Source organism: Hypomesus nipponensis, chromosome 26 (assembly GCF_054491055.1).
Source record: "Hypomesus nipponensis isolate SF chromosome 26, ASM5449105v1, whole genome shotgun sequence".
In the NCBI taxonomy this organism is placed as follows: Eukaryota; Metazoa; Chordata; class Actinopteri; order Osmeriformes; family Osmeridae; genus Hypomesus; species Hypomesus nipponensis.
In genome coordinates this window covers 4,722,331-4,744,704 of record NC_140386.1, presented here as the reverse complement: position 1 = coordinate 4,744,704, position 22,374 = coordinate 4,722,331, and the positions used below count along the sequence as shown (strand labels likewise).

General features: G+C 38.1%; 3 protein-coding genes across 4 annotated transcripts; 1 reads left to right on the top strand and 2 right to left on the bottom strand.

The window, feature by feature from the left end:
• Nucleotides 1-2,046: 2,046 nt before the first annotated feature.
• Nucleotides 2,047-7,004, bottom strand: stx6 (syntaxin 6). The gene is made up of 8 exons (XM_084693145.1): nt 6,856-7,004; nt 6,168-6,336; nt 5,822-5,917; nt 5,057-5,119; nt 4,567-4,695; nt 4,354-4,460; nt 4,029-4,123; nt 2,047-3,605 (listed from the first exon to the last, which is right to left on the bottom strand). The coding sequence occupies exons 1-8, from the start codon at nt 6,888-6,890 to the stop codon at nt 3,529-3,531; spliced, it is 771 nt and encodes a 256-aa protein (XP_084549271.1). The 5' UTR covers nt 6,891-7,004; the 3' UTR covers nt 2,047-3,528.
• A 2,610-nt stretch (nt 7,005-9,614) lies between these two features.
• On the top strand, nt 9,615-11,345 carry ier5 (immediate early response 5). Its single transcript, XM_084692924.1, has one exon. The coding sequence runs from the start codon at nt 9,893-9,895 to the stop codon at nt 10,799-10,801; it is 909 nt and encodes a 302-aa protein (XP_084549050.1). The 5' UTR covers nt 9,615-9,892; the 3' UTR covers nt 10,802-11,345.
• Nucleotides 11,346-14,586: 3,241 nt separating this feature from the next.
• Nucleotides 14,587-21,555, bottom strand: LOC146221091 (ELAV-like protein 1). Of its 2 annotated transcripts, none has more exons than XM_084692916.1 (8): nt 21,440-21,555; nt 20,349-20,414; nt 19,734-19,811; nt 19,254-19,452; nt 18,357-18,460; nt 17,459-17,612; nt 17,107-17,332; nt 14,587-16,144 (listed from the first exon to the last, which is right to left on the bottom strand). In XM_084692916.1, the coding sequence occupies exons 2-8, from the start codon at nt 20,382-20,384 to the stop codon at nt 15,820-15,822; spliced, it is 1,122 nt and encodes a 373-aa protein (XP_084549042.1). In that variant the 5' UTR covers nt 20,385-20,414; nt 21,440-21,555; the 3' UTR covers nt 14,587-15,819. The 2 variants fall into 2 exon arrangements, with proteins under 2 accessions (XP_084549042.1, XP_084549043.1); XM_084692917.1 differs by having other exon boundaries at nt 15,675-16,144; nt 19,278-19,452.
• Between the last annotated feature and the right edge of the window lie 819 nt (nt 21,556-22,374).

Here is a 22,374-nt window from a genome sequence, read left to right as displayed (position 1 = left end):
AATGTTATGAACACTTGAACCCCAAATGGTTCATATAGACCTTTTTTGGAACGTAATCTGTTAAATTGAATTTGAAAAAAAGGGAAACTATATATTGATACATTTCCATTTCAAAAGACTTCCTTATGTAGCTTGCTTTAATAACAAGCTTTAATTCAAAAGTAAGAAAGTGTATGAGGTCACTGTTTACCTAGGAGTCACACTCTAAAATTACAGTGTCTATCCATAAGGCTGTCATTTTCCCATTATACATTTCAGTCAACATCTGTAATTTTTAATCGAGTCCAAATAAAGAAAACCATGATTACTCCCTTTGAAGCATCCATCTCACTTTTAATTACCAAAAAGGTGTTGTTGTTTTTTTACATGCACTGTAGACTGTCTCTACGGTGTGAGACTGGAAGACCACTTTACTTGTGGTAAGCTAGAGATTTGACATGGCGTCGACCATATCTCGGTTTTGCGAGCCTTGACACTCCAATAAGGTGTCATCTTTCAACATCTCTAATGCACTAATTCTGCCAAGACCATTCTAAGACATACACTGGAAACAAATCACATATTTCATTATTTTAATTAGATGAGCTGAATCAGGTTTTTCAGTTTCAACTCTAGGGCTTATTAGTTAGTACAGCTAATTAACAACAGACACTCAAGGGCCAAAAAGCTACAGGATGATTTGCCAGGTACAACAGTAGCACACTCACACACCCCAAAGCATGGACGAAACACCAAACAATATTCACACTCACACACATACATAATATGACTTGATTGTGAGATGTAAATTGTATGTTTGTAAGATTACAATAATAGATCCCTATCTGTAGAGACACACCGCTTAACATACAGACTGATATTTTAGCTAATACATAGTTCCTATGTGCAGCGTTGTGTTCATTTAAACCTCTTCCACCTAAAGTTCACCAGCAGGCAATTATATATATATATATATTTGAGTGCCCTTCTAATCAGTTAACCTCTGCGAGCCATGTATCCCTACAAGAGACGTATCTTTTTAAATTGTTGCTCCCTACGTTGCACAGCATATCACAGGAAGCCAACAGGCTAAGCACTAGCCTTAGCACAGATAATGTCCCTTTTGTAAGTGTGAGATGCACGATGAGTCAACTTCAAACACGCCATGCATCTCCTGTAGTGTCTCATAAAATCCCTCCATAAATAGATCTCCTATGAATATATTTCATAATTGTATTTATCACTGGATTACAATCCACTTTGGAAATGTCCAGGTGAGAAGGTGTGCCATTACTCTAATGACATCTTTGGTTGCTCAGAGTGGATGAAATAATATTTTCAACTTATTTTTTGATTTGTGGAACTCACATTTTGGCATAATATTTTGTGGTTTATCATATTGCTCAGTAATATCCACTTTTCCAATAGTTTAGTCACAATCTCAAAGGGTGTTAGATTTCTGTAGGTACCAGATTAATACTTGTAGCCCTATTTAGAGTCTGTTATTTTAGGCCCACATCTTTTTAAATATGCTTCAGGTGGTAGAGGTGAACAAAATGTGTAAACTTGAAAATTCTAATCATTTCAACTACAATTTAATCTCTATTACAGTAAAAAAAATTGTGAGGTGAGAGATTTTTTTTAAAAACTATTTTTAGACGGTTGGGGTTTCAAAGTATTTCGCAATTCCTACCTACATGTTACGATGCTGCAATACTTAAAAGTGTATTTTTTTTTAACTTAAATATGGTGTACATTTTAAGAGGCCAAATTTAAAAAGTCAATCATTCCAGCCCTCGTGTCACAGCTTAGCCTAAGGCACTGGCTATTTATTTTTCACAGTTACAACCAGTTGTGACGAAGTCAGTGTGTTTAGATATACAGTTTATTCCTTATTAATGTGTATATTCATAATGAGTCTCCCTGGGAACTGACATTCAATACTGAAAAGGAAACCAGACTAGACAGACATGATAGTAGAGCGAGAGATGACAATTATAAAGAATACTTGCATTGTTGTTGTGGAATGTTATAGATGCGTCAACTGATACATTCTGACACATGAGCTTGTATTGCTAGTCTTTACTGCAGTAAACAAATGTTGTTAATATTAGTACAGTCAGAGTATACAGTTTGGAAATAATAATACTTGGTTAGTCATATTTTCAAACAAGTACAGTGAAACCATAGAGTTGGGTTCTCTTATGATTTATGTGCTTACAGGTACAATAACAAGTGAAGTTAGTGTTGAAAACAAATGCAATGAGTTAATTCCAAGTGTGTTGCCAAGTTTGAAGTGGCTCTATGCAAGGTAAATGTTATGTTAGTTTAAAGTTCAATTGCTTTAGATTGTTACTGTGTTTTGCCCCTAAGGCGATGTAGCAGACACAACACACCAGTTACATCACTGTTAAATTGTAAATAATATACAGTGATAATGATGATTGCCTTGGTGGTGTTACGTAAAATGATAATGCAACAGTAAGTCAGTAAAATAACAATGAAAGAACATAGATAAATAAATAGAAATAGTCCACCGGTTTTAGTGCTAGCAGTCATACTGTATACATGCCTAGAAATAAATTGTATTTTTCTTACTAGGAACTGCTTCAAAGTCCACAGAACACCACTAACATAATTGTTACAATTGACAGTACTCGTTATATTTAACCAGGTATTCAGCAGTCAGTGCACAAGACAACATTAAATAACAATGAAGAGGGTAGCCCTAAACACTTTTCATTGAAAATTAAATGTCAGACAATGTCCTTTAAGTATGATTAGGTCATTAGGAGTTGTACTAGTTTTTCCACACAGTAATAATAAAACACCACAAGGTTTGCAAGCACCCTTTTACAGCCTGGTGAAGTAAACCTTATTCAAAATAGTTTCCAGGAATTTAAGAGCCAATTCAATTTCAGGAGGACCCAAGTCCTTGATGTCTGTATGCATAATAGCACATGAATCTATTGATTTAGTATTGTAAGAAGATGGCCAAGACAGTGAAAATAGTGCATTTAACTCTTGCAGTGCCTTTTTTGAGTCAAGGAAAAAAAGTTCACCTTGTCTGAATAAAAATAAAAAAATGAAATAAACAACCTGTTCTTACCATCTTAATACAATACCTCATGTTTACGAAGTAAAAACCTTCTGAAATGAAAAAACAAACAAATACAGAAGTATCTATTTGCATATGAATGCACTTTACAGGGTACAAATTACTCATGTTTGTTACTTGTCATTTAGTCAACCAAGTATCCCATACAAAGTCTGTCACAGACTAGGACTCCAGACTATGGCTGAATTCTCATAGACGTTCAAATTCAAAGTTTCAAAGACTGAAAAAGTATCAGGATATGGGGGATCCTGATTATTTCTGTATTAAAACTTGCAAACCTGTCTAAATTCACGTTTCAACTCGAGTTTTGAATTCAGGCCGTACAATTGACAGAGGTGGATGTTTTGGTAGGGGGTGTGGACTCACAATCACTGTTTGTTTAAGATAAGCGAGTTTCTGTTTGTGGGAATGGAATGATGGTAGCTGGTACATCACAGAATAAAGAAGAGCATGAGGATGACTAACAAAACGGCAAGCAGGATACCAATAGCACACCACTGTCGCCGATCTGGAGACGGGAAGGAAAGGAACAACACATGTGTTATACCATAACCATTTACTGGTAACTGCATTAAAACATGCAATGATGTACAAAGAAATTACCCTTTTAATTATTTTTCGAAGCACTTCTTGGCAATTTGTGGAAGTGTTTTTTATTTGATTTAATGGACTCTTTATATATGACCCAGATACAACAGGCATAACACCACACAGTGTCACTTTAGTGTTGTCATGTTTTGGCCATTTTGATACAACTTTTGCGACACCTATATTTCATCCGGCGTTCTGAAGTGTAAACAAGAAGCCGCACATGGTAGCCTAGTATGGCCACACAAGTATACATTTTCAGAGACATTTCAGAGAAAACATCAGTTCTCCCCCATATCGAACAGCCATCCACTGAAAAAGTCCAAATAGGAAAGTAACTTACCACTCGTCATGTGGGAAACCTTTGCCAGCTTCTTCATAACACTATCCAGTCTGGAATGAGTGCTGTCCATCTCGTTTCCAAAGTCATCAAGCATCCTTCAAGAGAGAATTTCTACAATTATCAACCAAACAGGACATTATGTTTAGCCAGGTAACGTGTTTCTATGTGAAAGAGTATGAAAAAAAAAAAAAACGTTTCATTTCCATATCTGGGTGATAAAAGTAACAAGCACAAAAGGCTTTTTTTGGTCCACTTCTGTATCTCTCAAATGTTAGGAGGAATGTTATTTTTACGGAGTCTGAATGGAGATGGTTGTGAAACATACACGGCCTGTTCGTCAAGTTCCATGCCAATCCTCTCAGACATGTTCTTCAACACCCCAATGGTCCCAGAGACCAGCTCCAGGTGCTCATCCTGCTTCTCTGCAATGAGCTATCACACACACAAACACACACACATTGACACCCGATGCATCGGAGAAGACTCTTAAGAGGGCAACAGCCAACAATGTGTTTCCTAGGAAAACGGTGTATGATACCTGTTGTTGAGTTTGTTGTTCATCTAAGAATTGAGAGTTTGCAGTTTGGAGTTCTCCGTCCAGACGTGTGTATTTGTCTGACTCTGGTTGCCAGATTGGACCCTGAGATCCACTGTTCCCTAAAAGAGCCTGCAGATATAAAGCGAGTTACGCTGAAGGTTAATGGAGATGGAATATATTCACAAAATCATGACATTTCAAAAACTGGTTCTCCATGTGAGGATACAATTAATACATTTAGGTAGGTGTTTTCAGATGATTGCCAAATAAGACCATTTCTTGTCAAGGAACAGAAGAAGGAAGCGTCAGATCTGACACCTCAGGCAAATGAGACTCCTATGGGAACAACTACTCCTGAATTCTAACTTCACTTGGCTTCCAGTACAGCTTAAAAAAAGAAGAGCGTAAATTGATGACACCTCTGACACGTGCTTCCTTATATTTCTTAGCAAGAGGCGCATTGGGCAATTCTGTTCAATTACAAACTAACCTGGCGGTTTTTCCTGTCTGTCATGGCCAAAGCCGTTGGACTGGACATGTGTTCTTTCATTTCCTAAAAAGGACGAAAAATACAAATACAACAAACCTATATGAAACGAAAAAGTCCACTGACATGCTAAGAGTACAGTCGTATTAAAACAATTTCATTCTGAATATCTGTGGTTTGGGATGCATGGATATATTTACAAACAGCCAATACATTGGATATCCATTGACAGTCACCTGCTTTTAGTGGACTGCAAGCACATAAGCGGCTTCTCACATTCACAACAATGATAAAATATCACTCGACAATTCATGCTGCTTTGTTGACGATCCTATACTTTAAAGTTTGACTGAAAGATTTTTGTCGTTAACTTGATCCACCAGAGACCGGGGAATGTTTAACATTATAAGTTAATTCATCACACAACACAAAAAGACCAAATGCTAAATTGGAATAAGAGCATGGGATTTTTACTTTTTTGTTTGTTTCCAATAAACTGAAAATGGCAATTCCAGACTTAAAAAACATTTAACATTTGACATTTGGATGTTGGACTGGGAAACTACTATTTCTACTTCCCTTTTATTGGTCAGTGAGCGTCACTAGTATCTGGAAATTCCAGATATTAATGACAGGTTAATCGTTAATACTGCGCAACCAACATTTAAGTGTTAACGATTAATCTGGCATTTTGATTTCCATACTAAACTCAAAACACTTATCTTTACAGTTACACAAAGGTCTATTTATTTTTTATGTTTTACTCACCTTTACAGTTTGTCTGGTGCTTGTGATGAAAGCTTTACGTTTAGTCATTTCCAAAGCATCCAAGTTGAATTTCTTAGGGTTGGATTCAACAATACTTATGTTAAAATTAAAGAAAAGGTTCCATCTCACCCCTAATTGTATGAGTAAAAGAATGTGTGTGTGTGCGCGCGCGTGTGTGTGTGTATATAAGTCAGCAGTAGTGAGCTTCACCAAAGGCTTTGTGTGTGCAACACTACTTGGATCATAGCAGTACTCTAGCATAACATATGTGCTACTGGAATCAAGACAGGTAGCTTGCTTTTCAGCCTTTCTTACACTATCCAATTCAAAAAGGGAAAAGGATATTGATTGTCTCATCAAGGTCTTCCAAGTCCCATTCAATTGACCTCAGGCTATTCCTCAGTTCATTGGTGGTCCAGTCAACCTCCTCTTTGGAAACACCACCAGGGTCCTGCAAAAGCTCGCTCCATCGCTGATGCAGGCCTTGTGCTGTGTTTACGGCTTTTTGTACCTCCCTACAAACAATTAAAATACATGCCTTGGTTACAACTATTATTACAGCATGCGCATTACTGTATTTGATATCTAGCTAACCAGAAGAGTATGGTATACTAGTGAGTTTCCTAAAGTACAAGACATAAGATAACTAGGTCTATCCCACACATACTTAGAGTTAGCTGGGACGTGGAGCCATGGGTAAGCTACCCGTCACTAGCTATCGAAACGTCGAGGCTAAACATAATAAATTAACCGAACTGTGTACTGTACACTATTTATCAAACCAGCCCAACACAATTATGAGTAACGGTGCTGCTTTTGAGAAGACTACCGGTTGTACTCAGCTATCTAGCTAGCGAAACCGCCCCTGGCATGTCAATTCCCCATTGTTTATAGTACAATAAGCTAGCTAGCTAGTTGTAGCCCTACTTACTGCAGCCTAGCGTGGCTAGGCTAAGGTATAGACAAAATGCTATGAAGCAAGATTGCTATACATCCCAGGTGATGTATCGCTAAAGTGACGTAATGTTACTCACCCTTTAACAACGAAAAACGGATCTTCCATTGACATCTTGAGAACCAAATTGTTTGCAAAAAATTAGAAAAAAGTTAAGTCTCCACACTAATCTACTTCATACATGCTTGCCTTCTTCTGTCTGTGTAACAACAAACACAGAGGATGGAACCTACGGAGCCCCTACAGGGACATAATGGTGCAAAAATTACGAGGAAAAATATTTTTCCAAACTTTGCGTTCTCTTGCATATTTTTTTACATTCTCTTGCAGAGATATTTTTTGAGTTCGACCAACGGTTGGCTACATTTCTCGCTGCCCGTCGAGCAGTGGTTCAGACAGCACACCTTTGCAATTAAGCAGTTCATAGAGTTTTACTTTGAGTTTGGACTAAAGTACAAATAAATGGTCGGTGTTAAGAAGAGGGCTACTGGGAAGTCTCAGGATGGGCCCGCCCCAACAAAGTGCTTCCACCAGGTAGGCCTACTCATCCTACCAACTGATGTAGGGACGGGAGCCACAGCTGCCACTGAGGTATGTCAACGTTTGATATTGTTTTCTTAAATATTGCGATATTTGCTCAAAGATTCGCAATAGAATGAAAAAAAAAACACTGGCATTATGCAATTTATCTGCTGCGTGTTCTGTTTTATCATGCCATGTCAGATCACAGGCGACCTTCCTCTTGTGGAGGTTGAGGTTGACGACCGGTGAGGTCACCGAAGAAGACGACCTCCACGGCAGGGCCAACAATGATGAGGAGGTTTTTGACAAGGTGAAAGATATGACCTAACATTACATCACATATTACACAACTGTACACTAGCTTTCACCCCAAGGTGAACTCAATTTTTGCAACACCCATGTTGCAAAAATGTACCACCCATCTGAGTGATGCTAAGTAATTGTTAAACTAAAAATAACAATGCATCACTGATGAAGCTATAAAACACAAGAGAATATAAAGCTTAGCTGCTTTCCTTTCTCTTGACCTTCAAGGTGCAACTCAACGTGGTGGCACGAACCCCTAACCCTGTTTTAGACGGCATTACTGTAGTAACTGCAAGGTTCTTTTTAAATCTGAAATGTACTTACATAGCTAGGGGCTACGCCTGCAGATATCCTGAAATATTGCAGAACTATTTTATGAAGAATTGTAATTGACCAAACCTCAATATTTATACATAAAGAATTTCAACTTACCACTTTACAATATTGATACATAAAACTAATTAAATTATTAAACAGATTAAAGCAATTCATTGAAGCTAAATTGTTTATTGTTCACAAAGTCTAGTATTACTCAAATGTAAACAAATTACTACATTAAGGCCTATTTAAAGGAAAGCTATCCGAAGGATGCTGTTATTTTCCCCATGGAACGCTAAATAGTTCATAATGACTGACTACAGACTGTCAAGTTCCAATAAAGTGACTGATCACTATGAACTATTCCTGAGTAGCACCTTATTTACAGGAAGTTCCAATCACTGAACAGAATATTAACAAACTCTGTGCGGAAGTCTGGGTAAGAACTGTACGTACATGGTCAATCAAGAGTAGCTCAACAAGTATGAACAACTGGCCTACTGCTGAGGCCAGATTCTGCATTGAAGCATACCTTGATTTGATCAACATATATAACAGAAAAACGAGCGTAGAAACCTTTCTGCTTTGCTTTGGTCAGAATTTCTGACATAACATCGCAGATTAGTGTATACCATCTGTTCTTTCAGAGCAAATCACCTGTGATGTTTGAAGTAGCTGTGCCACTTTTTTGGGCTGTGGCCACACGATTTTCTTTGTCTGGTACTTTCATGAGTGCAAACTGCATGGTTTTGGAGAAGCAAGCTATAATGGCTGTATAAGCCATTGTATGGCAGCATCCAAGGTGGTGGTTGAAGGGATACAAAGAAAGCCCATTCTTGTAAAGAGGTCAAGCAAAAAAGCTAGTCGTTGCTGCCCTCTGGTGTTTGTAAGTAATAACACCTACAACCATTGCTCGTTTATACCTTTTGTGTTATTTAGTTATTCCATATTCCAAAAGAACTACGGAAGCCAAGCATTTTTCTGGTTCTGACATCCGAATAACAGTAACAATACGACCCTATTTTTCGGTTTTATAGTATATTGAATAATCAAATCAACGATTTCCGTTGTTCCATAAGTGTTATATGGTTAATTAATAATTTCAAATAAGAAAAGAAACATTCACAAAACAAGCCGTTAGAGTCTACTTAAATGTGGGTTTGAGTTCCTGTGACGTAACTATATTACAGCATTATTTTGGGTTTGTCAACACGGGTTGTAGAAAAACGAATGGCCACCAGGTACACGGACCCACCTCCTATGACGGTTTCATTCAACATTTCTCTTTGAAAACACGACATACAAAGACATCACCCTACTGGAAAAGTCTAAGCATCAGCTTATGCTGTCAAAATAAAAATATATATACTAAACAAAACCATTTATTATGGGAAAGAACAATAACCCTTAGCCTATACTAACCCATGAATAGCATTTATTTTCATCATAGTAAGGTCTGTGAGTGGCATGCGGTGTCATTAACACATTATACAATGCATAGCCTATCCCTTTAAATGTCCTCGGCATTGAAAGCTATACGTTGAAATTACCTTCCAGTGCGTCTATTGGTCCAAACGAATTGGCGGGCGTAAGTCATAGAGGTTGTAAAGGTTGATCTGGATGTTCATTGGTTATTGTCGTGGTTACGTTTCCTACGTTATAAATGCAGGTTAAAAATAGCAGCGGGTCTCATTCCTGTGTGCAGTTGACAAGGAAAATATTTTGAGTAACCCTTTAATCGGGGCGATATGAAGCTCGTTGAACATACAGTAGGGGTTTTCTTAGAACACAATCGTTTTTAGCGCAGTTGTGAACGTGTCTAATCACTCTTGGAATTTGGGAGCGCACAGGACAGAGATATTTTTGAACAGGATTTGGATAGTTTTTTTTTTTATTACTCTGGACTAAATAGCCTACGAAAACATTTTTGTACGCTTGCGTTTGATTACCCAAACATTTAGCCTACCACCATGGAGTATAAAATTGAGGCCCATCGGATTATGAGTATTTCTTTAGGAAAAATTTACAATTCCCGAATACAACGCGGTGGGATCAAACTACACAAAAATCTACTGGTTTCTTTAGTTCTTCGTAGTGCAAGGCACATCTATCTAAGCGAGTACTACAGCGGGATGTGCTTAAGTACCCAGCAAGTAGTATCCCAACAAGAAGAAAGAGAATGGCGCGAGGGGCACATGGATTTGAATCAAGATAAATGTATCTCTATTGCGCCAGATCATTTAATTGTAGCCCCCGCAGAGGTTGCTCCCGTACAGTTGAACGACAACGGCCATTCAGCTGTGGCCAACGAGGAATCCGCTGATGTTGATATTGCCACGATTCCACAAACAGATTGTACAACTGAACTCGAGAGCCCTGATTTGCACTACGCATGCGAAGGTTCGGAGACCCCCCCAGAGGCCCCCGAGAACACAGAAATTACCACCGACGATGTGACTGTTACCTCTTTGAAATGTAATAGTGCTCAGTCACAAACAGGATCTAATGTGGACAAAGAGTCACCAATCGATGACCAGATCAGCAGGACGTTTTTGGGAGACAAGTCAGACATACTTAAAGCGCACCAGTCTTGCGTCCACCGAAAACGGACTTCTGAGAACCTTGAACTTCAACCAACAAAAAGAACAAAAATATCTGCCCAAAGTGACTTTGATGCAGACGGTAACGAAGTATGCAAAGAAATGGACACTGGCAATGTAACGAGTTTGATAACCATATTTGGTTCTAGTTTTTCAGGACTTTTAAGTAAGGACACTGCGCAGCCGGGTTCAGAGGCTGATGACTCGGGGTCGGGGCAGGTCTGTGATCAGATGCTCAAAATCCTCAACCCCTGGACTACTGCAATTGTTGCATTTTAAATAGGCTACTTTAATTGTTCTCTGTGTTATACATTTGATCTTTGTTTTGGGGGTCATTCTGAAAATGCCGATTATTCTGTGCTCTACAGCCATGCTTATTGTGTTGCACGTGGTCCCCTGTAACATTAGGGAAGTAGGGGATCCTAGTCATGGACTACAGTTAGCCTAATCAATGAGTGAGCCCTATATTTAGTTGGAATTAACACGTAGTGAGATGTGGGTATGTTTATTATATGTATACTACCAGACGAAACAGAAAATATGCAGTTTGAAGTGCAAGAAAACTGTATGCTATTCTGTACACATGCAATATGAGTTATTTTGCCTTCTGTGCACATGATCAAGTGAGGTGCATCGCCACAAGCTTTACATGAAGGCTCTTGTCAGTGCAATGTCTTTGTTTTATAAAGACCTGTTATACCCACATTTGTAGATTTATGCCTGTACATTTTGCTTTTCAATGTCTGCCTTTTAACCTGTTTATATTTGTTATTCACCTCTGGTAACTGCATGGTGGACACATAATGAAAGTATTTTCAAATCAGTTGTTCCACTTGTCATATTCTTTACATGACAATTCAATTTGGTAACTACATTATTAATGATCAGCTTCAATTCTTTCTTTTCCCAAACTCCATTTTAATGTCTATCATACCATTCAAACATGTTCTTAACCAATTCACATAATGTTATTGTAGTTTTCAATGGGGCATGCATACTTCATTGTGTAATAATGAATCTCCAACGGCAATTCAGCTACTTCAATATGTTAATTAGAACACCAACAGGTCATGTTCTAAAAGTCCTAAATCAATTATGAAAGGTGCAATAGTTATATTAATAACAGTGTTTTTACACATTGTACTCTAAATCAATGTTTTATTGTTGACCTTCATGAAGCAGCAATTGCTGAACATTAAATGGATTCATGAAGAGTCCATTTAAGTGACACAATGTTCATCCAGTCCAAATATTGCAACCATACTTATAGCTCCACCAAGAAACAAACCTGTCAAGATATGTTTACTATATGATTTATGACTCAGTGGGTGAAACTAGTCACAAGTCTAAAACCAGTTTCCCTGCTTGCTGTAAAGCATTTCTATTGTGCCTACAGGCATGTCAACTATGCTGTCTCGGGTTTCAGGTCTAACAGAAGACCTACTTTATCAAAGCGAATCCTGCTATGTTGCAATAGTGAATACGATTCCGGCACGCTACTCAAAATGCCAAGAGTATGGCCATTGTGATGGTGCTTTCATTCAAAATGACTTGCCCTTGTCAAGTGTAAGTCCACCACCAAAGTCTGAACAAATTGACATCTAATGTACCTCTATGTCAATGAGGTAAGCTTCCAGAGTAGTCTACTTGAGGTTAGTACAGTTTCATCAGTAAGTGCAAGTTAGCCATGCATTGCTACTACATGACAGTAGCTTTCATATCAGAAACATTTTATTCCTTGTCTCATAGCCATTTGTTTGCTTTGCTAAATAGTCTACTTATTTGCTAAACATGGCTAAAATCACATATTTATCACAAGTTTATTTTCCCATAAAAATTGATTTGATCGTGCATAAAGCCTAAACTAAATCTTACATTTAAACAGTCTTGTGAATGACAGAAGGGGTTGTAAGAAGATAATGCAAAACAATGTGACTACACACCAGATATCAGTTGGTAATGAGACACTGTGTATAATCTCCTGTTGAGGTATAAATAGCCAGCTAACAGTTCAACAATGGCTTTTAAAGGGAGATGATCGTAAAAAATGACCTCAGAGTCTTACTCATAAAACTTTTACCCAAAATGCTTTTGACAGTATGCGATTAGGTAAGATTTAGTATAGGCCAGCCTCCTGCATGGTCCCATTCATTCACATAAACATTGTCAGGTATTAATAGACATGCTCCCTAGATCACCCAGCAAAGGGTGACACTAATGCTGCTAAATCCTGGCTTGGCTAGCACGGAGAATGTTAATCAATGGACTCCTTGGTCCAAAACAGGCATTCAGCCCCACAGAGAGAGAGAGAATTAAATAAAGAGAAAATGGGGGGGGGGAGGGGCAACTTTATTAGGGCTTGTGAAAAGGCAAGTAATGTCTTGCTCTTTACCATAGAGAGCTAAGAAATGGTTAATAGTATCAGGCACGTGGACAGACTTCAGGAGGGGCAGACAAATAGGGATTTAGAAGTTCAACAGAGAGCTTTGTAACATTTGTAAATAAGGATATGTCGTTGTACTGTTTGCTATCTCATAGGGGATGAACCAAAAGCTCAGCTGACATTTGTAGCAACTACTGTGAGACTGAAAGCATGCAATTCAAGAAGAGTTGAATTCAATCCTCATGGGAGAGACGAAAGTGAACTGAAAAAACACAACAGATTTACTTTTGAGCCTGTTCCGTTTTGTAATCCTCAAAGCAATTTTCTATGATACACATTCTCCACTGCTTAGGGATGCCCTTGATCAACCAATTATTCCACATTCAATTTGTGCTGACTTTTCTTTTTGGCCTATCTGGGGAACTATGATCTCCGCTCTGAAAGCAACAAAATAGAGTCGATTTACATAACAATTCCTCCCATGCTCAAAAATCAAATAATTCCTCAATTATATCAGGTCAGGTAAGTAGGGTTTACATTGCATATGATGCTCTATCTACCTCTTTTAGAAAAATAACTACGACATTTCTTTCATTCTTTTTCCAGAAAAGGAGCTCAAGTGGCCCTTCCATTTGGCCTGGTATTCATGTCTGTGACCCCTTTTGGAGCCCAGACAAAATAAGGTCTTTGTTTATCTTGGGAAAATGGCACAGGACAAAAGGAAAGGGTTGGAATGGGGGGATGATGGGGTGGATCAGTGTTGGGGGAGGGGTAAGGGTAGACTCCTTGCAGCGCTCAGTGTTGAGGTTGGGCTTCCTAAATTGGGAGCTGCACGGGAACACAAGGGGAGTAAAGGGAGGGAGAGGAAAATACAGCCACAACAACAGATACCTCTAAATATGTAAATCTGCGTTAATTTTACAATCACTAAACACATTTTTGCAATCACTCTAGTCTTTTGCCAGTGTGACAACTGTGCCCGCCCCCACCCCCAACACACGCAAACACACACCCCTTTACACGCAGCTATGTTCATCTTAGGTGTGTGTGTTTCTTTATTTGTAAGTGAGCAAACGTTACAAAAGATGCATCAAAGTAGCCTGCTACAACACGAGTTGTGTGAGTGTGCAGGAAGCAGACAGTTTGTTTCTTTTTAATTCAAAAGTGAACGTGTGTCTAAGTAGACCACGATAGCTGCTTAGCGCAACCTATGTTCACTTCAAGTGTGTGTGTTTATGTATTTCCAGAACAAGAAGATAATGTATTTTTATACGGACGCACGTCTGGACGTTCCTTTTGTGTCCAAGCATCACAGAACACAATGACCCTTCCCAAATGTCTTCTTACTGGCGATTCTCAAACAAAGAAATGCAGCAGTCATATAGATATAAGAAATATTTTAAATAGGCTACATTAACCTTACATGGTATTTGGAGATAAATGATAGTCTTTATGGGTGCAGTGGATGTCATGTAATTTGGGACGGTATTAAGTTAGTTGTTTTAAACATATATATATATATATATATGTATGAAGGCCACTACATTTGTTGCTAGGTGTTGATCGGAATAAAAGTTGCCAGGGTAGTCAATTGTAGCTAAATCTTACCATCAAAACGGCAAACAAACATTACCGTTAAGCTTGGAGTAAGTAGAAAGACACAAAGATATCAAATACTGTCTCACAAGAAGGGAGAATAGTTTATTCTTTGTAATGTGGGAGCAAAATATATGCAGTTGCTCTGAGGATTTGCAATATCTTGGGGACACAGCTTTGCTTACCATTGTGGTTCTCTGGTTGAAGTTCAGAAACAATCAATACATACACAAAATTGTTAAACCAGATGGACCATGCACACTTTACCATACATGTGGCCTCTTGGAAGAAAAGAAAAAATAGTACAATACTAGTAGTAGCGTGGCATCATTTGTCGAAGTACCTCGTTCTAGTTCAAGCAAATTACAGATTTGTTTCTTAAAAAGAAGCCAATTAATAGTCAGAAGACAGATCACTAACATCATGCCAAACTCAAACAATGATAAAAAAATAAAATAAGTTAAACTGAACTTTCTTCAAACTTGACATGGATCATGCAATTAAAGGGCACTATACCACGTAAACGTGCCACTGCTATAACAAGTCTGTCCAGCATTTCACTTAAAGGATTTAAAACTGAATTTAAAAAGATAAACAGCTCCCTCAAGGCTACTACCATGAGCATATAATAGTATCTGAACTATAGAGTACAACAAACCACGCTCAGCTACAGATAAACACAAACAAAACATAGCTGAAGTTTGAAGGCAATTTGAAAAGAACAGACTGAAAAACAATTATATTGGAAACTACTGTATACGTGCTTCCAATTCTCATGTTCGAAAATTTGAAATGAAACTGGACAGAAGTGTACACAAGACAATCTGTACCCATGGACAGCATATTGCAACATGTTTGATCTAACACAGATTTTGGCTTTCATGTCACAAATTGGGAGCAATATAGATAGATCGAAATTAATGTGTAGTTTTAGGTGCAGAATAGCACAAGACCAGGTAGGTTTCGCAAGGTAAAAAAAAAAAAAAAAAGACAAATAACAAAAAAGAATCTCTAAATTTACACGACATGGACATTTCCACACACTTTTTTTATACCATGGACCAGAACAGCAAGATGCTTTTTAAAATAGTCCAAGAATGGGTCAAAAAAAATTCTGTACACTTTAGAATCCACCTGAATTGACAGCTATAGGCTTCAAATTGTTCCAATTATCCCATTCAACCTTAAGTATAAGAACTCTACTGTCTCTGACAGAACTGAAGTGACAGATATAATACACAACCAACCTGAATAGGTCCTCCATATTTTCCCCTTGATGTCAAATATAAAAAAAGTAATACTTTTCCACCCACTTTGATTACTTATGACCCTTGCTGGTTTTAAAAGACACCTGCAAGATCTTGTCTCCCAGACGGTAGCCATTGAGGCTTGCAATGGCCATAGCAGCCTCTTCATAGTTAGTCATGGTAACAAAGCCAAAGCCTTTGCATTTGTTAGTGTTGAAGTCACGGATGACCTTGACATTGGTGACTGCGCCAAAAGGGCCAAACATCTGCCAGAGAATGCCTTCGTCTGCGTCCTGGCCGAGGTTGTAGATGAAGATGCACCAGCCGGCTGTGGCGTTCCCTGGCACGCTAACGTTAGACATGCCACCCATGTGGTCAACGCTCATGGGGGAGAACCTGAGGAAAAAAGATTTATTAGGATGACTTTCACCCAAGGGATGTGTGACACCTCTGTTTGAAGGCATGCATGTGTCAGTTCCAGGGAAAAAAAGTATGACTCAGCAAACATCCTACCATCTACCTCCTATACTTACACAGCTAAGTAATCCACATATTGATCATATAACAGATTGCAGTCTTTAAGTGGCAAATATTTAGAAAAGAAAACTATGGATATACTGCTGATATTCTGTCATTTTCAATACAGTCAACATTTTATATCAATACGTGCTCAGTACATATATATATATATATATATATATATATATATGCATACGCATACACACATATGTGATAGCTCACAAACATTTACTACCATGTTTATTTACAAATGTATGTGTATATAAATAAAATAAAAAGGCATGTGGAACTTAATTTTTGGGACAAGCCAACACTAATGCTAAACTAGGCAGTTTTTCAAAAGTCAAATCATACTTTGCACTGGATTTCTTTTTTCTTGTGTTTGTAGGCTTAGGTTACATTTCGGTATGGTTCACAGTATATTAATTCGGCGGCCTGCAATATTACCCCGCCACACTTAAAATAATCACCCAGATTGGGTGGATAATGACTGTGTGTACTGTACTGGTGAAGTTTGTGTGTCTTGTCTCTATGTTGCTATGACTACTAGGCTGTATATACTGACCATTGTTGAAAAGTTCAAGAATGGACTTTGCATTGTATAACAGACTGGAGAAACCAAATGCTAGGCAGTGATGTGGGCCTCATTTCACCTTTCTCTCCACAATTTTTATGTTAACTTAATGGCCACACACACACACATTACAATGTTGCCATGCAACATTAAGAATCCAATCACTTTAGTAGTAGGAACAAAGGTCAAAGGTAACAGATTTGTCACAGCTAAAATACATTTGATAGATACTGATATAATGAATACCTAACACTTGTTTTATTACCTGAACCTTTGGGCCTGGTGGTGCACTGGGCCCCCAAAACGGCGGGACGGATTGTGGTAGAGTTGGGAAAGGAGCTGGGAGTTCTTTGCTTGGTTGGGGTTTGCAGCAAACTTCACGGTGATGGCCTCTGAGGCACCTGGGGGTTTCTGTCCATTCAGGTCCTTGATGGCATCCTCTGCTTCAGCCCTCTTATCAAACCTTATAAATGCCACGCCTCTGGAAAGGCCTAAGGAAAAGAAAGACATGTGAAACATTTAATTAAAAAGTCCTTAAAGAACATTTTGTCCAATACTACCTTTACCATTTTGAGGGAGGTGTACATAAACTATTGAGCTATTAAAGTGGTACCTACCTGAGGCTTGATCAACCAACACACGCGAATTGATGATTCGACCATAGCGTGTGAACATGTCCTCGACATCTTTCTGGGTCATAGTTTTGGGCAAGCCACTTATGTATAGATTGGCATCTTTTATAGTGTCGGAGCTTGGCCTGGCATATGATACCTAATGGAGAGAATGCAAGTTAGTTTTCTTTCAGCACACCATTACATTTTGGTAGAGAGCATACTAGCATAACCTTTAACTAACCCAGTTCACATGATAAAAGCAAAATTACATGTCCATTATTAAACTTCCACTAACAACAATTTATAGGATATAATCGTAAAACAATTAAAGAAATAAAAGAAATAACCACAATCCAAATTCCGCTTTTAAGTCATGTTAACACAGATATTCAAAGAATAAAAAGTTATTATGTAGTGGAAAGTAAAATGTTATTAAAGCAAAAAGAATAAACTAAAAAAAAAACAACAAAAAAACAGGGCTTTTATTCGGCACAATATCACACTCAAGCCGAACAACGTCATGGGACATTTGCACTTTTCTCACTAGTGTTGAAAAACCAAAGTCGTTTCCAGAAAATTAAGAAAAGCTCTTGTATAAACATGTGCCGAAAATAAAACCAAGACATTTTACCAGGCCTGTCCGATTATTAAATCACTGAACTTGCTATACGTCAGAGTAACAAAAAGAAAATGAAAGGGAACATTCAAGAAAAAATGACAGGGATATTTTTTTAAGCACACATAATAAACCTTGATACTAACTTATATGTAATATACCTTAAAATCCATTTGCAAATAGACACTTTGCAGGAGAGGGATCCTCTCGGCTGCCCAGGGGCTACTTGAATATATCAAATCTGTCAGTTGACACATAAAAATAATAACACCTTTGGCACGTTACCTTGATAGTTTTAGACTGTAGTCTCAGCCCATTGAGGGTATTGATTGCCCTTTCTGCATCAATAGGGTTAACATAGTTAACAAATCCGTAACCTAAACTGTGGCCTAGAGAAAAAAAAAGAAAACAAAATAAAATAACAAACGTTTGTCCGTTTCTACAGACTGGTCTTCGACAGGATCAATCTGTTCAATGTTAGCATTTAGTAAAAGGAAAGAAAAATATTTGTAAATCTGCTACTGATGCAAGACCTGCCATGCACTGAAAACAGAATGGAAAGTAACATTTCAAGGACTATGGGACCAACAGCCTTGTACAAGAACATAAAATAAACATTCTCCAACATGCCGTCAGTCATAAAGAAAGTTGCTTTGTAGAAACTAATTTTAAATAATTGCTGATTTTCCAAATAATCATCTGTACAAAATATTTACATGTAAGCTAGCCTCAAAGACCAGAAATTAAACTACAAAGATTCTGATTAGAATGTCAGACAAACGTTCTGGTCAAAAAACATAGCAAAAATTTAATGACATAAATTCAGAGCAGATCATGTAAATTGACATGACTGGATTTAAGCTAACCACAAAACAGTACAATAAAAAAGAGAAACAGGTAAAGGAAATAACATGTTGAAAAACTTGTATACATTGTACAATTGGACACAAGGAAAATAAATGTAATACTAATCTGCATCAAAAATTGCATAGAAAGCAAAATACATTTACAGTACCCAGCAAATAGCCAAGCACGACGCTTTAACAGATAAATACATCAAAACTTGTGGAGAAACTAATATTGTGAACCAAAAGACAAAGTAACATTTTTTCCCCCCACCCTTGATTTGATCATGTGTAACAAACTCGAGAGAATTAAAATAAAAAAGATTTTGGCACTCACTCTGGCTTCTGTTATATGGATTACCTGCCACTTTATCCCGGATGAGTTTGGCAGACTCCACCTCCCCGATGCTGCTGAAGAGGCTCCGCAGCTCATCCTGGCTCATGTTTTGAGGCAGGTAATTCACAATAAGGTTGGTTTTTGCATCTTTGTGTTCATCTCCCATGTGGTCTTCATAACCGTTGTCATAGACTTCTTGCTGCAAGCAAATGCATTCAAATTAGTGACAATAACATTGTAAGGAATAATAGTTTGTTCTTTTGTATATTGTAGGTAAATTTGCTGCTATTGCCCAACCAGAATTGGGGGGGTTCCAGTACATTATTAAGACTTAGTCAAGGTTATGAAAGTGACAGATGAAACACCTGATATGCTGTACTAGCCTAGCAATATCTGACATTTGCTAATCATTATGTTGCCCATCCCAACTGAAAATGTATTGACAACCTTTTCTTAAAGTATAAAATGCATTAGTCATACCTTTATGTTAACTGCATTTTTGTTGCCATGCTGTTGTTTCTCCTGTCTGTCCCCTGACTGACACTGTACCTCACACACCTGTAACAAAAACACAGAATATTTCAAGACATTACATGATTCTAGTATTACTTAGACAAAAAAATATGTATTTTGGATCAATCAAACCAACAGAAAAACATTTCCCTTGTGCTAGGCAGATGTTCTTAACCCTGGTCCTCAGGGACCCCCTCCCCTGCATGTTTTAGTTGTTTCCCTGCTCCAATGCACCAGATTCTAATGAACGGTCGTGACCAGGCTTCTGCTGAGCTAGTTAACATCCCATTCATTTGAATCAGGTACTATACCTGGCCATTGTCTTGTAAAGCTTTTCACCAGACGTTGGAATACAATCAGAATGTTGTATTTTGCATCAGATCAGGGGGTTTAGTTTAGATTGTTCTGCCAACAACTTTGGTAAAACAACCACCATTATGTATCTCAGTAAGTAGTATTGTGTGTGTGCATGCATAGTAAAACCCACCCTGACACTTTAGATGCACTGTTCTGAGTGACAGTATGAAGCGATATTGGCACAGCTCTAATTGAATCAAATCATCTGATAGAGAAAATACTCACTTTAAGGTATCTGATGTGTCCCCGTCTCACTGCCATGAGGATGCTTCCCAGTTAAAGTACACAAATCTTAAAAATACATTCGCAATTAGTTAACACATAAATATAGTAAATGCAACAAGATTGGGGCTACTTAAAAAAAAAAAAAGAGTTGTTGGCTAACTATATATAAGAAGTCAATTTCTGGGAACACTATTGTTCTACCTTATTCTATAATGTAGCAGTCTTATATGCTGCACTATTTAAACAGCAGCTAACCAGGTGTATCCCGGTCACGGCACCACTTCCCAAGCCCGGCTGCGCAAACGCAGGCCAAGCTGTCTCGGTTTGGAGCCAGTTTCAATGTCAAATTTGACTACATATTCGCAAATCACAGGTAGATTGGTAGTTTTGTTGTAGGTAGGTCAGCAGAAAACTAGTGAGCCACACAATTAGAGCTAGTTAGCTAGTCTGTTTGTTTTAGATATACATGCAGCAGGACTGGTCCTGCTAAAATGCTACTCGCTAATTAGCATTAGCTTGCTTCTCTCACAAGCCCAGTCAAACTATGAGACTTTGGGTTTAATATCGATATTTGCCAACCTTAGTGTACAAGTCTTAAAACGCATCTGTACTAACGTTTTATATGCGACTTTTATGCAAGAATAAACATCGTAACTTAATTAGCTAGCTAACCAAAACAATTGAGTTTCTTAGGTAGCTAGCACTAGCTTGCTACTTCTTTTAGATGTAGCGTTAGTATTGTGCCGCCTGCCAGGCAAACATTGATTGAGTCTAGTTAGGTGGCTACAGTTAGGCTATTGTAGTTAGCAGTCTTCTAGTCAATGCATAACATGTTAACTGACCGCATGGTAGCAGCAAGAGTCTGCTTGCGACGTGATGCGAACATTGATCACAGACATGTGTGATTTACGGAAGCTAGCTAGGCTACTAGTACTAGCGGCAATAACGTGCTGCAGCAGATTTCCTCACTGACTGTGGTTACACATAATCTCAACTGGATATTTCTTGATACTAGCTTTGCCCTCAACCAAGTACGAAGATAACAAAAACTAAACAACAATCTAAAGACCCAATCGAACCATTGTATTTACCTGCAGGTGAAAGGTATTCTGTTCAGATTTCAAATCGTTGTTTGTGCAACAAAAGGTCTCTCCTCCACTTCCGTTCGTTGGTTGGCGGATTGCATCCAAAAGTTGTGTCTATACACTGCCACCTACTGTGCTGGAGTATTTGACCGGTCATGACCTCATAAATATGCCAGAAACAAATTAATTTAAGGGGTCTGATATCTTCTAAATGCAACACTGATTCATGTATTAAAAGTGACACAATACTACATATAGAAAGTACAGAAAGTAGGCTACTTTATTAGAAACATAAGAATAATCAGAAATGCATAATTCTAACCAAATGTTTATGTTTGGAGCTAAGGAATAGCCTGTATTTTACCAGACAGTTCAACAATAACATCTCAACTACAGTGCAACAATCTCAACTGCAACAACACATTGTACTAAAACAGCATCATATCTTTAAAGCAACATCATAAACAATTTTGTAACACATGTCCATTTACGAGACTTGAGGCTACAACAGGATCTCAAATGCGTAATAGGACAGTTTTGCAGGTACCACAATAATGAATACACTGCAAGTTATTACAGCACCACAAAACTAACTCTACACTCTGCTAGGTCATGGTCCCCTCTACACTTCTCTCATGAGCTGCCCCATCCCTACACAGGCCATATGACCAAGCCTCTGGCCCTTGTGACAATTTAAAGGGTTCCGCTGGTAGGTTTGGCCTGACACCAAAGGCTTTTTTTAAAACTTTCTACTGTATTATCCTATTCCTCATTGCTCTGATTGGTCTTGAAAAAAAACAAGCCACTGAAACATAAACAACTTGGAATATTTACTCGGAACCCTGTTCTGGGGAGGTCTAAAATTGTCCATATTGCCCCCCCTCATTGCTGCTTGCAACTATATTGTTTTACACTCCCGGACAGTAGATGGCGATGATGCA